This window comes from Cyprinus carpio, chromosome A7, assembly GCF_018340385.1.
Source record: "Cyprinus carpio isolate SPL01 chromosome A7, ASM1834038v1, whole genome shotgun sequence".
Classification (NCBI taxonomy): domain Eukaryota; kingdom Metazoa; phylum Chordata; class Actinopteri; order Cypriniformes; family Cyprinidae; genus Cyprinus; species Cyprinus carpio.
The window spans coordinates 41289073-41307374 of record NC_056578.1 but is presented as its reverse complement, the minus strand read 5'-3'; the positions used below and the strand labels follow the sequence as shown (position 1 = coordinate 41307374).

Below are 18302 nucleotides of genomic sequence, written 5' to 3'. Positions count from 1 at the left end.
AGCAACACACAGAAGGAAACAAAGGTGTATGTTTGTGGAGCAATTTACAACAGCTTCGAACGTGGCTCAGCCAATCAGAATCAAGGACCGGATCTATCTGTTTTATAATTTTTGTTCTGTAGCATTGCTGTGAACACACCCTTTTGGAACCTATATTTTTAATAGCGTACAGTGTCACATTGTTTACTTTCTTATTGTTTCCAAATATTTAACTTTTTTTTTTTCAGTTTCTCTCTGCAGCATGTTAATATTTGGCCTTGAAGGGCGCTTATGAATGCTGCAACCACACATATACAATATAACACCTAATATCTCTCTCACACACTGAGAGAGAGAGAGAGAGAGAGAGGTGGGGGATGGGTGTCATTGGAGACTAGAAGCAGAGAGGAGGGGTGATGTTGTAAATCACATGACTGCTATTGGATGGACTGCATGATTATTATTATGTATAAACAGAAGGACACTGTCATGCAGCATCTCTCTCGGCTCTGACTCTGCAAAGCTTTGATTTTTCTCTGACTCCGCTTGTAGATCGAGGATGCAGGTAAACACATGAGCAAGGGCAGAGAGATACAGTGAGAAAAATGCAGCATCCGTCAAGACGTTGTTATTCTGCAGTGAATGAAGGATGCTGGAGCCACATGTGCTGTTGTCATCTGAAATCAGTCTAACCTGACTTCAAAGAGAGCGGCACGAATGGCAGGCGCCGAGCTTTGACCAGATGTCAACACAATCCCATGCTGCACTGCTCACAGAATGGACTCCAACGATGACGGCAAAGAGGAATGGACAGAGGAGCAATGGGAGAAATGGTACGAGGTTCATTTACTCTTCAAGCTTGTGTTTTTAGTGGTAGAATATATGAAATATTGCTGTGTCAGTGCATGTGTTTTGATGAGCTGCAGATGCAGCATCCGCAGATAGTTGTTTTTGTTGCACAGCAACAGTCTGTTATGCCAATATTTATGCAATGTTACTTTCAGTATTGCAGTGGAATTCCTGTCCTTTGCCAATGGTTTGTTCATGTACTGACATTAATATGAATCTGTATGGGCACAATTCTGTCTTCACCTGCTGTATTTTTATCTAGTGCATTTTATAATACAGATTCTATTCATTGCAGTGTCAGACGAAATGCTTTTATTTTGAAAGGTGCTGAGAATGTGCATGTTGCACACCACGGGCTCTTTCATCTCACACAGATACACAAGCTGTTTCGAAATCATGTGTGTTTTGCATTTGATGAGAGCTGTTACTAAAATAAGCATGCATGTGTGGAGTATAAATAAAATGCAGACGAACTTCATTCATCACGGTGTCATTGTCAGGTGATCTGTGACGTTTGCCAAGTCACTGCTTCCTGCCATGAATGCATTTAGAAAATTTTCCCCAAATATACACTTTTTTCACATTTTGTCGTCTCATCCTTATGCTACAAAGCTTTACTTATTTTTGCACATTAATCTACAGTCTAAACCTTATAATGAAAAAGCAGAGCACAGATTTGTAATGAACTGAAATATAACATTGGCATAACTTCTTGAAGTTGTTTTTTTACACAGTGTTTGCTTTCTATTTGCCAAATAAAAAGACATTTAACATGCAGCAACGGAAACATTTTTCATTCAGTACTTCATGTGCTGCTTAATACAGAGCAAGAATAACGTTTAACATAAGACTATTCTATTAAAACCCTTGTGAAACAGTTGTACAATTTAGCATATATTTAAAATAAGTATTATGGAAGCAATATACTTGAAAAGAATATGAATGTAATGTTTTCGTTTATTTAACTGCATATTAATCGCAATTAAATGAAAATGTATTATAGTTTGAATTTTAATTACATGGAATTAAATTTAAGAGTGTTTTTTGACCCACTTAAGTCGGACTTAAGTACATCTTTGTATGTCATTTCATAATTACTTCTACTGTACTTTAATGTCATTTATATTAAAAATCATGTCATGTATTGAAATATTTGCATATGACACATTTGTAATGATGAAGTTGCAATTTAGTGCATTTAAAATATATTAACGTTACTGTAATATTGAACAACCCACTACAGTTAAAATTATAATAAAATACATGTGATTTATTATGTTAGTCAACACATCAAAATAGCATAAGATTATTAAAACATGATGATTTAAAATGTACTTTAAATTAAAACATTTAATTTGATATTACATTTTAAAAGTGTACTTAAGTGTGTTAAACAGTCATGAAAGTGTCTCTCTTCAGTCACTTAAGTGGCCTTTAATTCTTATTAATATTATATCATCTGGCATACAGTTTTTTATATACTTTTAAGATTTTAAGTACACTACAAGTGCACATTCAATACAATAAAGCGCACTTTGTCACAACATTATATATTGTGCAGTACATTTAAAAACAAAGACACAAACAAGCCCACTAGCGCCCCCTTTATCAATAAATGCTTTGGTTCTTCTAGGTTGACCCAGGACATAGGTTTGGATGGATTTGAAGATGAGGACCTGTCTGAAATCACAGAAATCGCTGATGAGTTTGTACTGAGGCCCAGGCGCAACGACTCTGACATCAAGGTGAGAAAAGATCTTGCTTAACATGTGAATTTTACTGAACATCATTTAACAGACACTGCAATCTCATCTTGCTGCTGTTATTAATAATTATTATTGTTCATATTCCCAGTGAATCTTTTAAATCTGAAATAAATAATAAATAAAAATAACTTGTTTACCAATTCTTTGTCCCGGAAGTGAGATTCCCGTGCAGTACATCGTTACACCTCTCGGTGGTGCCCAGTGAGTGACTCAGTCACATTCACGAATACCGTCCAGTAAAAAAGGTCTTTTAGGTATTTTAAGAAGAAAAGATTATGGTCAGGAAACACACAATGAATTAAAAGAAGATAATGGATTGTAGGACCATATGTAAAATAGCAGAGTTCACAAAACTGTGTGCTGGTGAATTATATATATATTTAAAAAAATTCTTAAATTATATCACACTGCTGTGCAATGCATGTTTGTTAATTTATCCTCAAATAGTAGTTAAAAATACTAAAGTAATACATTATGTTATTGCATTACTTAAAAATCAATTAAAATGACCTAATACTTTTAATGACATGGAATGAGATACACTTCATTATTTATTTTTTCTCATTATTCTAGAATGGAAGTGCTGTTGGCTTGCAGGTGTGTCTCTTTGTGTAAAAGGGTTTTTTTTTGTTTTTGTTTTTCCAACTATAATTCTGCACAGACTACTGTTACAGGGTTTGGTTTCAGTAATATTATATTCTTCTAAAGTCTCCTATGCTCACAAAGGCTGTAGTATTACATATATTATCACAATTTAAAGGGACGGTTTTCTATTTTGATTTAATTTAAAATGTAATTTATTCCTGTGATGCAAAGCTGAGTTTTCAGCAGCCAGCTTATGGGCTTCATTACATTTATGGCACTAAAGTCATGTTTTCCAGGCCATTGAAGTGATGTCAATTATTGGCAAGTTACACTAAAATACATAATTAACTGATGAAGTACTTTATTATTTAGTTGTTTTCATATTGCCGCTCCAGGATTTTTTTTTTCTTCACAATTCTTTCTTACAGTTCCATCTAAATCAAAATCTGTACAAATCTGGCAAACTTTTGCACAGAAGTGCAGCTGAGAGCAGGCCGAGCTCTACGTGTTAATGAGTCTCATTGTAATGCAGTGAGTAAACACCCATATGAATAGTCTTTGTACAAACCCCTCCCCGGCTCTTGTTTTCGTGGCTTCGCCGGCACTGAAAAAGCCAAAGTCTGATGTCATTGCCTGCTCTAAAGGTCTAATCTCCCCTCTCTTATTTTCTCATTCACTCTCTTCTCTGACTGACAGCCGATCTTTCCAATCCCTGCAGGATCATGTGACCCAGGCACCCAACAGTGGCCTGGACGAGGTGGAGGCAGGCGCAGCGGGTCAGATCCAGGCAGAGACACATCCTTCACATCTTACTGATGCTGCTGATAGGAGCAAAAGAGTGGCTTGTCGACACGACGGCAAAGCGCCGATGGATTCTGTCGTTCCTGTCAGCATGGATGCCTACCGTCCGAAAAGACCCACCACTCTCAACTTATTCCCACAGGTGCCGCGGACTCAGGTAATGAGATATGAAATATGAAACACTGTAGAAATACTGCTGGTGCATTTTCTCTGATGAGGCAAGGGAAGCAGTGCCTCCTAACATTTCAGAAAAGAAAATAATTGACAGTGCAAAACTAAATATTATTGAGTAATATTATGGTATTAAATCATGTAAATGCAATAATGCTCGTCAATCAAGCTAGCAAAAAGTGGCCTGAATTGGTCATGTAACATATGGATTTAATAACGAATTATAACTAAAAAAAAGTACACTTTAGCATATGTTTAAAAAAAGAGTACTTATTATGGAAATAATATGCTTTAAAATAATACATGTAAGTGTATCTTATATTATCTGCAAGTACAACTTTATGTATTTGAAGTACACTACAAGTGCACATTTGATACTATCAAGCACACTTCGTTTTCAAAAGGATGTTGTCATCTCTGGTCTGCATTGTATAAAATAGTACATAACACCCATTTTGTGTAATTATAAACATACGCAAGTCATGTAATATTATTTATATTAATACAAATATTTAATCATAAAAAAAAAAATATATATTATATAACTATATATATATATAAAATATATATTATATAACTATATATATATATATATATATATATATATATATATATATGCATACAGTGGTGTGAAAAAGTGCTGGCCCCCTTCCTGATTTCTTATTTTTTTGCATGTTTGTTACACTTTAATGTTTCAGATCATCAAACTAATTTAAATATTAGTCAAAGATAACACAGGTAAACACAACATGCAGTTTTAATTTTTTTTAACAAAATCCAAAACTACATGGGCCTGTGTGAAGAAGTGTTTGTTAAAACTGTGGTTTATCACACCTGAGTTCAATTTCTCTAGCCACACCCAGATCTGATTACTGCCACACCTGTTCACAATCAAGAAATCTCTTAAATAGGACCTGCCTGACAAAATGAAGTAGACCAAAATATCCTCAAAAGCTAGACATCATGCCGAGATCCAAAGAAATTCAGAAAAAAATGAGAAAGAAAGTAATTGAGATCTATCAGTCTGGAAAAGGTTATAAAGCCATTTCTAAAGCTTTGGGACTCCAGCGAACCACAGTGAGAGCCATTATTCACAAATGGCAAAAACATGGAACAGTGGAGAACCTTCCCAGGAGTGACCGGCTGACCAAAATTACCCCAAGAGCACAGCGACGACTCATCCGAGAGGTCACAAAACACCCCACAACAACATCCAAAGAACTGCAGGCCTCACTTGCCTCAGTTAAGGTCAGTGTTCATGACTCCACCGTAAGAAAGAGACTGGGCCAACACCACTGCTGAGCAAAAAGAACATAAAGGCTCATCTCAGTTTTCCTAGAAAACATCTTGATGATCCCCAAGACTTTTGGGAAAAGACTCTGTGGACTGACGAGACAAAAGTTTAACTTTTTGGAAGGTGTGTGTCCCATTATGTCTGGCGTAAAAGTAACATAACATTTCAGAAAAAGAACATCATACCAACAGTAAAATATGGTGGTGGTAGTGTGATGGTCTGGGGCTGTTCAGCTGCTTCAGGACCTGAAGACTTGCTGTGATAAATTGAACCATGAATTCTGCTGTTTACCAAAAAATCCTGAAGGAGAATCTCCTCAAGCTGAAGCGAACTTGGGTTCTGCAGCAGGACAATGATCCAAAACACACCAGCAAGTCCACCTCTGAATGGCTGAAGAAAAACAAAATGAAGACTTTGGAGTGGCCTAGACAAAGTCCTGACCTGAATCATACTGAGATGCTGTGGCATGACCTTAAAAAGGCGGTTCATGCTCGAAAACCCTCCAATGTGGCTGAATTACAACAATTCTGCATAGATGAGTGGACCAGAATTCCTCCACAGCTCTGTAACAGACTCACTGCAAGTTATCGCAAACGCTTGATTGCAGTTGTTGCTGCTAAGGGTGGCCCAACCAGTTATTAGGTTTAGGGGGCAAACACTTCTTCACACAGGCCCATGTAGTTTTAGATTTTGTTTTCCCTTAATAATAAAAACCTTCATTTAAAAACTGCATGTTGTGTTCACTTGTGTTATCTTTTACTAATATTTTAATTTGTTTGATCTGAAACATTAAAGTGTGACAAGCATAAAAAAAATTAAAACATCAGGACTTTTCACACCACTGTGTGTATATATATATTATATATTAAAAGGTTATGAATCAACTTTTAATGATATGGGAGTATCTAAATACTTCAACATTTTTGAAAGCGTACTGAAAAATCATCTTAAATAAATGTACTATTACTTCCCCAAAAATGTAGTTGTAAAAAATGCACAACACAATTTCTAAATGTAGCTTACAAACTGCAGTTTGTGTTCCCTTTAATGGCTTTTGTCTGAAAGAAAATGTAGGAAACATTAGCAGCGATTTTGTTTTTCCACAAAGCTCTTATATCTAGAACACAGTCCTGTATTGTAACTTGTTAGTGGTTTGGGCCCCACTGCACAATAAAGTATGAGCGTGTCATTGTGATTCAGTGGCTTGATATCTGGTTGTCATTATGTGTTTGAATGAACGCTGTGAGCGAGGAGTCGAGGCGAGCGCGAGCTGAAACGCTGAAAGAGACACGTTCGCCTCTCACAGTCCTCATTCAATGCAGAAATAGTGCCTGTTCTGTTACCCTGAGAAAATATGTGACTGCTTTTAGTGCAAAAACTGGCCAAGCTGCCCAGTAAGACCTTGACCCCTTGGGTCTGATCAAATAATGCATAATGAAAAGATTTATAATACTTCAGTTAATTGAAGTAGAGCACATTGCATTGTGGGATACAGTGCACAGTGCATCTGGCTACCCCATGCATACAAAAAATTTACACTTTATGCATAGTTTGCATGCTGTATACCACAGAAGCTCTATATTAGTATGCTATAGCCTGTCTGTTGCATCCCATCAACAGGACACTTTAAACAACAACTCATTTGCGAAGAAGTACAGCTGGCAGCAGAAAATCTCCCAGACATTGCCCCCTCTTAAAACAGGTGAGTGGAGTGATCTTTGTTTACGTGTGAGTGCTTAAGTCAAGTCTTATTTGGGAAGTTGGCTTGACGTGTCACAACAGCAACCACAGTGTTCTCTACTTAAAACAGAAAAGAGTACTTATATTGGATATAAAATACTTTAAAAGAATATACTTCAGTGTGAATTGAATGTAATGTTGGTAACACTTTATTTTAAGGTGTCCTTGTTACATATGTTATGTGTACTTGCTATTATAATAACAATTAATTACATGCAAGTAACCCTAAGCTAAACCCTTGTCCTAAACCTAACCATATAGTAAGAACATGTAGTTAATTAATATTACTCAGTACTTAAATGTATAATTACACTGTAACAAGGACACTTTTAAATAAAGTGTAACTGTAATGTTTTCAGACACTTAATTGCACATTATTTACAATTAAATGAAAATCTACTGTAGTTTAAATATATAATAAATGCAATTAGCTGAACTGCTTTTTTTACCCACTTACGTAGGACTTAAGTACACTTTCATTTATAATTTCACGATTCTGTTGTCTTTGAAATGTGGTTAAAGTACTGCTGAATGTACTGATAAGCGTTCATGGTAAAAGTACACTAAAATATAATTTCTATGATATGCAATTTATTTAAATATATTTGTAATTACACCGATTTGCAATTTAGTACATTTAAAATACATTAACTTTAAATGTAAAATAAAATAACACTACAATTAAAATATAATCAAGTACATTACATGTGCTTAGTATGTTAGACAACAGATCAAAATAATTATTCTTTAAAGCAGAACAAGAGTTCTAAAACAACCATTTTAAACATACATAAACATTTAATTTGACAGTCAACTTTTTAAAAGTCTTTCAAGTCACTTAAGTGGTCTTTTATTTCAGTATGTTTTTTTTATATACTTATAATTTGAATTTTACACTTTCATAATTTCACCATCAGTATGATTAAGCGTATTTCTTTTTGCCAAAATATGTACTTTTAAAAGTTGAATTTTTGGTACAAAGTGTGTTCTTTTTAGTTGCATTTTTTAGTCAATTTTGTAGGTAGTTTGACACAGTTAATCAGCTGTATGCCAAACTTTCCTCGCTCTGTTGTCTCAGTGACAAAAGGCCAGTCATGATTTGCTGCCAACTGCGTTCATGTGAATTTGATTTAGTCGAGTCATCTACAAAAACACGTTTGCAAGTGCAGTCAAGCCAAACAATGGGCCACTCAGGCGTACCTAACATCTTGATCTGTCTGTTTCAAAATTAAAACAAGCCATTTTAGTTTTATCACCCAGCATTTTACTTTACATCATTACCACTGATCTAAAAACTTTATTTTTACAGAATAATTCAAATGCACTTCCATATTTATGTTGTGTTTGTGTGTGTGTGCATTGACTTGTCTATCAATTCACTTTTTCGTGCATGATCCTCCTGCAACCAGGTGAGCTGGCGCCTTCTCGTGAACACACGTGTCTGAGCGACGAGGAGAAGCACCAGCCGGGACAGAGTCGGACTCAAATGAAAGACTGTGGCACCTCTACTGACAAGCCCAGCAGTTGCCGCTCCAAACACACTCAAGCTCCGGCCCCACCATACAAAGCCAGAGACGTGCACAGAGAAGCGGGCCACTGCGAGCGCATCCGTTATCACACAGACGTCCGGCTTGAGCCTACGGAGGAGATCTTTCTGACGCCCATACAGCGCTGCACCGAGGCTCCGGAGCACGAGAGAATGCCGGCGCTTTCCCAAGTAATCCCAGACAGCTCTGACAATGAAGCTCCCCCTCCGTACAGCGAACATGATCTGCAGCCGCCGTCCTATTCCTCCTGTGTGGAGGTTCTGGCTGCTGTGGAGCCTGACAGTGAAGATGAAGAAGCAACTGGAGCCGAAGAGCTGTGTTACAGAGACTGCGGCGCTGGCGAGGGTTTGTCGGGAATGCTGCAGACCTCCGTGAGCAACTCGGACGCGAGCGGACTTTCGTACGATTCTGTCAAATACACACTGGTCGTGGACGAGCACGATCAGCTGGAGCTCGTCAGCTTGAGAGAGTGTTATCGTGGATACAGTGATGACAGCGACTCGGCCACCATCTACGATAACTGCGCCTGCTCTCCATACGAGTCGGCTCTTGAGAAAGAGGATGAGGAGGATGAGAATGAAGACGGGGGAAGAAAACAAAGCGGGATCAAACAGGATGCTTCGACGTGTCTGTCAGAGGACTCCACGCCTGAAGCCGACATGCAGTTTTCTCGGAAGTTCCTTAATGTTTTCATGAACGGCTGCTCACGCTCCTCCAGTAAGTGACCTGTTATATACTTTTTATCATTTATAAAGTTTGGAATAATTAAGTTTGTGTGTGTGTTTGAAAGAAGTCTCTTCTGCTCACCAGGGCTGCATTTATTTGATCAAAAATACAGTAAAATTGCGAAATATTATTACAATTTAAAATTACTGTTTTCTATGTGAATATCTGTTAAAATGTAATTTATTCCTGTGATGCAATGCTGAATTTTCTAAATTTGTTTAGATGAAATCTCTAGATACCGAAACTCATTTCTTGCTGCATTTGAAAAGGTTTTCTGCTTGTTTTGCTGATGTTGAATGATGATGAATGTGCATAATTTTTCCAAATGAGCAGCTCTGGTTGCAGCCGTGATGTGACGTGGTAGGTCAGAGTTTATTTAAGTAGTCCTTGGATTCCTGGATGTCAGGAGCGTTTTGAATCAAGGGGCCACTGCCTTCCCGAAAAGCTCCGGATGAGAAAATAATCTACACTACAAAAACAAAACAAGAAGTATATGAACTCTAAATAGTGAAAAATCACCCTTTTTGCTCAAGTCCCATCATCCAACAACCACATCAGTAGAGTTTGTGTTCTTACTGAGGTTAAGTGGTGTTAATGTGAGAAAGGCAAAGGGAAATACAGGCGAAAATGGAGGAGACAATGCTTTCTGGTAGAAAGTTCTATAATCTGGCTGGAGAGCTGGTTTTAAGGGGCACTCAGCTCATAATTATTATTACCATTACACCTGCAACCATTATTACAAGGGGTGGGCAATGTACCGGTAAAAAAAAAAAAACATACTGGTTAAACCAACATACTGCTAGAAATTGTTTTAATCAGTAATCTTTGAGGAGAATTAGGGATGGGTTATATTATAAACATGCATATCACAATACTGCAATTTTTTTTAATAACAATACATCACAATATACACACTAAGCAAAAAAAAAAAAAAAAAAAAGAATCACACATTTTGTGTATTCCAATGTTTAAATGGAACAGTTGAGAACAATGCACTGAAGAGAATCAGTGAGAATCAGACTACATTACTGTGCAATTTTTTGCATGCAGAAATCTCAGAAGAAAAAAAAAATTATTTATTGACTTACGGTCTGAAACCAAGGTGAATATTAATAATAATATAAAATGTTGAATCAAATTAAAAAGTAAATTAAAAGACTCGTGCATTATTGTATTGAAGCATGATGGTTAATTAACAATTATTTTATAAATTATGTTAAAATATAAATATTAATATAACTGTGTTGGTTGCTTGTTGATAGTGTGAGGCAAATGCTGTTCTGAAAACAGTGGAAACATCAAACTGAAACTGTAATTTATGATCATTATAATATGCAGACAAAACTATAATAATAATTAATTCGAAACTGTTTGATTTCTTTAAATGCATAAAGACCCTTAATAACCCTTTAGAGCTTTTAGTTGAGTTGATTCGGTTGTAGATTGCTACCCTCTGAGGTATTATTTGCAATTGTATCGAATCTTAAATTAGTATGTCGATTATGGGAAGTTGGTGTGTAAGAACAGACCAGGATATGACCATAATTAGCATGCGCTGTATTAATAGACTAAAACACACTGTTTGCTGATGTCTTTAGGTACAGAATCCTTTGGCTTGTTTTCCTGCATGATTAATGGAGAAGAGAGAGAACAGACCCACAGAGCCGTCTACAGGTAAAGCAGACTGGTACTGTTACATGATGTTGGGGGGATGTCTGATCAGTGATCATAAGATAAAGTTACCTTGTGTTTGTAGTCAAAATATGATTATTATTTTTAATGATGTCACTCCTTAAAATATGACCTCAGGAAGATCAAACCACTATTTTTTAAAGGTGGAAGTTACTCAGCAATGCTGCTTAACAAAATAACAACCCAAATGTGTCAGTGATTAGTGGGGACGTGCAAATTGGTTAATATGCAAAAAAAATAAAGGTTTGTTTATTAATGCCCTGTTTCTGCACTGTATTCTAAGTGTGCTGTGTTAGATAATGCAAACACATTTAGTGTCTTGGTAACTATGAGAGTGGTAAGTCACTGCGACACAAATGAGACACAGATCTCATTATCAGAGATCAAACCGAATAGAAAAGCAAAGTGTTTTTGTCAGGTTTGTCCCTCGTCATGATGACGAGCTGGAGCTGGAGGTCAACGACCCTCTGCTGGTGGAGCTGCAGGACGAGGATCACTGGTACGAGGGCTACAACATGAGAAGCGGAGCACGCGGCATCTTTCCCGCTTATTACGCCTCTGAGGTCTTCAAGGAGCAAGAGCTTACTTCAAATGGTAAGAGCTGGAGATTCAGATGGAATGATTTGACTTCGTGAAAGGGCTGGAGTTTCTCAGGTGACTCCACTGTGTCTTAAATAATGACAGAATTGTCTTCTGTGGAGATGCATTATGAGTTTGGTCCATAACTAATGAACTTTGTGACATTTGCACTGTTACTGAACTAAAATGAAACAACATCGGACTAATCTTTTCATCTTTTTAGAGCTGCTTTACAGCTGAAATTCTATTGATTTCATAATATAGAAGCAAATGTGTCTTGGCTTTAATAACTTAATCCTGTTTGAGTGGTCTTTATGTCTCTGTCTTGTTCTCATTAGTGAAAAGTACTGAATGGATGGAGAAATATAGCATGAAATTCCTGGGCTCGGTTCAAGTGCTGAATCATAAAGGCAATGATGTTTTGTGTGCAGCTATGCAAAAGGTTTGTTGAAGATTTACATTACATTTCACTGTATGTAAAAAAAAAAAAAAAATCTTGCATTTTTATGTGAAACTTGCATGCGACTGGCAAACTTTAATATTCTTGGTTTAAAATATTAATTAAATGAAAACAGTTAACATAAATTAAAACAGTTTTAACATAATCAGACTGAATGTGATGCATATTTAAAACAGATCAGATTTCTGTACTAGTGCTAATAAACTGAATGTGTTTTAAATACACAATAATCAGTTTAATATATTTATCATCAATAAATCAGATTTCTCATCTGATCACATGATCTCATTCATTTTAATATTGCTCATAATTTTAACCATGTCCATACTTTTTAACAGGTTTATGCTGATTCTAAGCTGTTTGAATAAATATCGTCTTAAATAAAAAAAAAAAAAAAAAAAAAAAAATTTTGTTTACCATTTAAGTGAAATCAAAAAGATGCAAACAATTAATAATAAATCAAGCCATTGTTTTTGTTTTTTTTTTGCTTTATTTTTTGTGCTGAAATTGTAACTTTATGCCTGACTGAAAAATATGCATCACATTAGGTTTATTAGTTTGTTTAAATGTGTAACCCAAATGAGTGCACATTTAAGTTGCGATTCAAATACATAAATCTTAATCATAGAAAAATGATGGTCTTCATATATTCTTGCTTAGACTGATAATGGTTGTTTGTTATTGATTCCAGATTGCGATGAACAGGAGGCTGACTGTACTTTACAATCCTCCCTCGTCCTGCGTCCTGGAGATCAACGTGAAGGGACTGAAACTCACGGTGCAGGATGATTTCCACACGGTAAAAGCCATCTAACGCATTACCAATGTTTGTTTTATGATCGCCTTCAAGCATGGTTTTGCATCGAGCATCTTCTCTCCATGCTGTATTTTAATTTTCTATACTTGCAACTTAAAAATTAAGACCTTCAAGCAAGGAATGAAGGATAATACTGTTGGTTATTGGTCGAATATTTAGCTGAATAATGAAATCTACAAAATTACACATGAACTGGGCTAGAAAAGAAGAAATACCTTTTAAAACTAGTTTAAAAATTAGCAAGTTACTAGCATGTCGCTAGCATGTTTCTAATATGATTAGCAAGTTATTAGCATGTCAGTAGCATGATTAGCAAGTTACTAGCATGTCACTAGCATGTTTCTAATATGATTAGCATGTTACTAACATGATTAGCAAGATATTAGCATGTCATTAGCATTATTGGCATGTCACTAACATGATTAGCATGTTACTAGCATGTTACTAGCATGATTAACAAGTTACTAGCATTTCATTAACATGTATCAAGATTAGCAAGCAACTAACAATCATCTAGCAAGAATAACAAGCAACCAACAAACATTTAACAAAAATAACAACAAACTACCATCATGTTTCTAACATGATTAACAAGTTACTAGCATTTCACTAGCATGTTTCTAACATGATTAACATTATTCTAACATGTTGCTATAATGATTAGCATGCTACTAACATGTTGCTAACATAATTAACAAGTGAATAGCATGTTTCTAACATGATTAACAAGTTGCTAGCATGATTAGCATTATGCTAGCATGATTAACATTCTATTAACATGTTGCTTACATGATTAACAAGTGACTAGCATTTCGTTAGCATGATTAGCATGTTACTAGCATGATTAGCATTTTACTTGCATGTTGTTAGCATGATTAGCATGCTATTAACATGTTGGTAACATAATTAACAAGTGAATAGCATGTTACTAGCATGTCGCTAACATGTTTCTAGCATGATTAGCATTTTGCTAGCATGATTAGCATACTACTTACATGTTGCTAACATGATTAACAAGTGACTAGCATGTTTCTAACATGATTAACAAGTTGGTAGCCTGATTAACATTATGCTACCATGATTAGCATGTTACTAGCATGTTGCTAGCATGATAAGCATGTTACTAGCATGTCACTAGCATGATTAGCAAGTTACTAGCATTTTACTAACAATGATTAGCATGCTACTAACATGTTGTTAACATGATTTACAAGTGAATAGCATGTTTCTAGCATGATCAACAAGTTACTAGCATGTCGCTAGCATGTTTCTAGCATTATTAGCATTTTGCTAGCATGATTGGCATGCTACTAACATGTTTGTTAACATGATTAACAAGTGACTAGCATGTTTCTAGCATGATCAACATGTTACTAGCATGTCGCTAGCATGTTTCTAGCATGATTACCATTTTGCTAGCATGATTAGCATGCTTCAAGCGGGTTGCTAGCATGATTAGCAAGTGAGTAGTACAGTATGTCATTAGCATGTCAAGAATAACTTTTACAAATATTCTGAATGTATCCAGTAATCATGAAAATCTAGAAAAGTGTAACTTCATTGTTAAAAGGTGCGGCAGCCCTGAAGTCAGGTTTGTGGGCTTGCAGTCTTATTGTGTTATGAATGTGTTTCCACAGAGCAGCCAATACAGTCACTTTTTCCATTTGAAAAATGTCTCATTCTGCGGCTACCATCCCAGAAACAAGAAGTAAGTCAAGCGTTTACTGGCAACCTTTCAATTTTCAGTGACAATGATGATGGATTTTATCATTATTAATTTACATATACACTTCCTTTCAAATGTTTGGGGTTTAGTAATATTTTTTTTTTCTTAGAAAGAAAATTATTTTATTCAGACATTAAAGATGCATTAAATTATTTAAAAGTGACTGAAGACATTTATAATGTTGCAAAAGATTTCCATTTCTAATAAATACTGCTCAATGAACTTTCTATTCATCTGTGAATCCTGCAAAATAAAAGATATCACCATTTCCACAAAAATATTCATCAGCACAACTGATATCTGTGCAGGTACTTTGGCTTCATCACCAAACATCCAGCTGATGAGAGGTTCGCCTGTCATGTGTTTGTGTCGGAGAACTCCACTAAACCGCTCGCAGAGTCCGTCAGGTCAGTCTGAGTCTCATGCTGGCTTACTAAGCTGATACTGAGCTGCTATTTCAGCTGCTGCTGCTTCTGAGACTAAATTTACTAGAGTTTTCAAGCTACAAACGAAAAAACTCGGCTCACTCAGAATTATGGATTTCGTTAAACGAACGATCAAAACTACAGAAAAGTCCCATAGACTTTAACTGAGGGGGTCAAAACTTTCGTACAATAACACATATAGAGTTTCTTTTAAAACACGCTTGCATACTCCTGAAACATGTTAAATCATGTTAGCAACATGCCAAAAACATGCTAGCAATGTGCGAATTAATGTTAGCAGCATGTTAAACTGTGATAGCAACATGTTAAATCATGCTAGCAATGAGTTATATCATGTTAGCAGCATGTTAAAAAATGCTAAATCTTTCTCGCAAAATGGTAAATCATGCTAGCAAAATGCTAAACTATGCTAGCAACATGTTAAAACATGTTAGCAACATGCTAAAACATGCTCATAATAAATCATGCTAGCAAAACAAGATAAATCATGTTAGCAACATGATAAATCATGTTAGCAACATGCTAAACTAGGTTAGCAACATGTTAAAACATGTTAAATCATGCTAGCAACATGATAAATCATGTTAGCAACATGATAAATCATGTTAGCAACATGTTAAAACATGCTAGCAATGTGTGAAAACATGTTAAACTATGTTAGCAACATGTTAAAACATGCTATTTATGTGTTAAATCCTGCTGGAAACATGTGTAAACATGCTAAATCACAACATCAAAAATCTAACAACAATATTAGAAAAAAAACATGTTAAATTCTGCTTAAAATGTAATAAATCATGATAGCAAAATGCTAAACCATGCTAGCAATGTTAAACCATGCTAGACGTGTTGAAACATGTTAAATCATGCTTGCAATGTGTTCAACTATGTTAGCAACATGTTAAAACAAGCTAGAGACGTTTTAAACATCACATCTTGCAAGCATTATGCTAATACATACTATCAACATGCTAAAACATGTTAGCAACTTGTTTAAATGTTTTATCAATGTTTAGGACAACATCTTAATAGCATTTTGAGTGAAATATTCAAAATATGTTTTTTATATATTTTTTTAGCAAGTTATTTTAAACTTTCAAACAAGGCTTATGGGCCAACATTAACATTTGTTTACAAACTTCACTCATGTAACGCATCATATACTGCATTCTTCTGTGACTCAACTCTTTTATTCCAGGACTTCTCATTGGCTCAGAAAGTGTTTATTAGTATATTCTCTGTCTTCTTTCACAGGAAAGCTTTCCACTTGTACTATAAAGAGTTTGTGGAGGTCTCGTGTCCAACAGAAGACATCTACCTGGAATAATCCCTGACTGCAACACAGCAGTGTATATTACGACTGTGCTACATGAGTATATGAGAAATAATAATATTTTAAAGACTAATACACCTGACAAATGAAATGAAGAGTGACTGAGGCTTGTAACGTGATGCACATGACCTGATTTTGTGTTGAATTTCACCAGACGGATGCACAAAAGAAGAACCGATTTAAACAAAAATTGTACAGTATAAAATGCTAAAATTATTTTCCAGATATTGAGGAATTTGGATGCTTTGGATGAGGCTTTTATCCAGTTCTCTGCTCTTGCTGCTACGCTGTGCTTCAGGCTTCATAGAGGATATTTTTTATTGCACAAAACCATGCATTCTCATGAAATATTAGTAAAACTTAACGGTGACCAGTTTAATGAGACGAACAAATCTGGCATTTCAGCTCCTCGTGATGTCTTGATGTCTGTTGCGTTTTACAGGTATACCAGCATAATTCATTCCTAAAACCTGCCTGTAAAGTGAAGCTCCTAAGTATTATTCATCTGAAACTGTAAAATAGGACTCCTTTGTTATCAGTTCCTCTCCAAATGAAAGACAGATCTATAAATATCTAGAAAAGAGTTGTAGGGCAATTTGATCATATTAATAGAAGTCTCTAACAGTTGATCAGAAAATGTTGTAGGACTTTCAGTACTTTTTGGATCATGACATTCCCTCTTATAAGTGCAATGGAAATGGTTAACAGAATAATAATAATAAATATCAGTGCCATGGAGTTCTTGTTAATGCTAGAAGCTAAATGACTTTGGAAGAGCTGCATTTGGCTTGGTTTTAATAAACTCCTGTGAAAGCAAATTATGTACAAATGACGTGCTCATTAAAGGCTTGTTCAAGGAACACTTGTAGGTCACTTGTTTTATTTAGATACCAATATGCTACAAACTAAATCTATTTAATGAAGTTAATACAGGTGTGAATAAATTGTTGAATCAATGCACTGGTGAAAAATGTCAAACAATAAAAGACTAAACCTCTATTTTAGGAGTAATAATTCAACATACTTCTCTTTCTTTGGAATCGATGTCTCTTCCAGAATCTCATGTGAACCACTGGCCAGGATTCGGTTTTCTCAATGACTGTAGCGTGAACTTGTACTAAATCACGGCTGAGTATCAGAAGAACAGACGTGATCACAGCAGTAATTACTTTAATGATTATTCCCGTTTGACGGAATTCAACTGAAGACCTTCCAATGCTAGAAAGACAACTCTGAAGAAGATCATTTTGCAAACATTTTACCGTTTACAAGCATCTCCAAATGTTCTTTCTCCAAAAATTCCATAATTAAGACTTTTGTAATGCGATTTCAGAATTTAAGGCATGCTTTTTAGAGACTCGTGGTATCCTGTTCATTGATTTTTTTTTGTCGCCATTCAACTAGAAGTCAATTTCATTATATTTACAATCACTGTCTTTCTGATTGTAAATGATTTTTGAGAAATTTAGTGTCAAGTACATCATTTAAGAGCAATTTTCACACAGTTTTAACTTTCACTGCTGACCTTAGCTAAACAAAGAGCTACTATTAACAATAACTGAATTAAAAAATAAATAAATAAATAAAGGTAATAAAGGTTTCAAGGGCGTAAATGATTGTATATTGCACGGTTCTTCACAATATTCGTATCATCTGATAGACCTCTTCGTTCCAAACAACTCTGCTCTGATGCTGTCAATCAAATCATCTGTTAAATATTTGAGAATATGTAAAAAAAAAAAAAAAAAAAAATCTTTTTGAAAAATAATCCTAGGGTTTTCTCAAAAAAAA

At 35.4% G+C, this 18302-nt stretch overlaps 1 protein-coding gene across 1 annotated transcript; it reads left to right on the top strand.

Annotated features, from left to right (window-relative positions):
* Nucleotides 1-386: 386 nt before the first annotated feature.
* On the top strand, nt 387-17510 carry LOC109065551 (C-Jun-amino-terminal kinase-interacting protein 1-like). The gene is made up of 12 exons (XM_019082511.2): nt 387-812; nt 2462-2573; nt 3898-4137; nt 7066-7147; nt 8595-9449; nt 11057-11132; nt 11569-11744; nt 12068-12171; nt 12881-12988; nt 14644-14714; nt 15041-15139; nt 16433-17510. The coding sequence occupies exons 1-12, from the start codon at nt 757-759 to the stop codon at nt 16503-16505; spliced, it is 2052 nt and encodes a 683-aa protein (XP_018938056.2). The 5' UTR covers nt 387-756; the 3' UTR covers nt 16506-17510.
* Nucleotides 17511-18302: the final 792 nt, after the last annotated feature.

Bases quoted from the DNA above. Each gene is read 5' to 3' on its own strand.
- LOC109065551 (XM_019082511.2), top strand. From the start codon at position 757: ATGGACTCCAACGATGACGGCAAAGAGGAATGGACAGAGGAGCAATGG. The intron at 4,138-7,065 runs GTAATGAGATAT...TCCCATCAACAG, and splicing joins CACAGGTGCCGCGGACTCAG to GACACTTTAAACAACAACTC. The intron at 9,450-11,056 runs GTAAGTGACCTG...TGATGTCTTTAG, and splicing joins CGGCTGCTCACGCTCCTCCA to GTACAGAATCCTTTGGCTTG.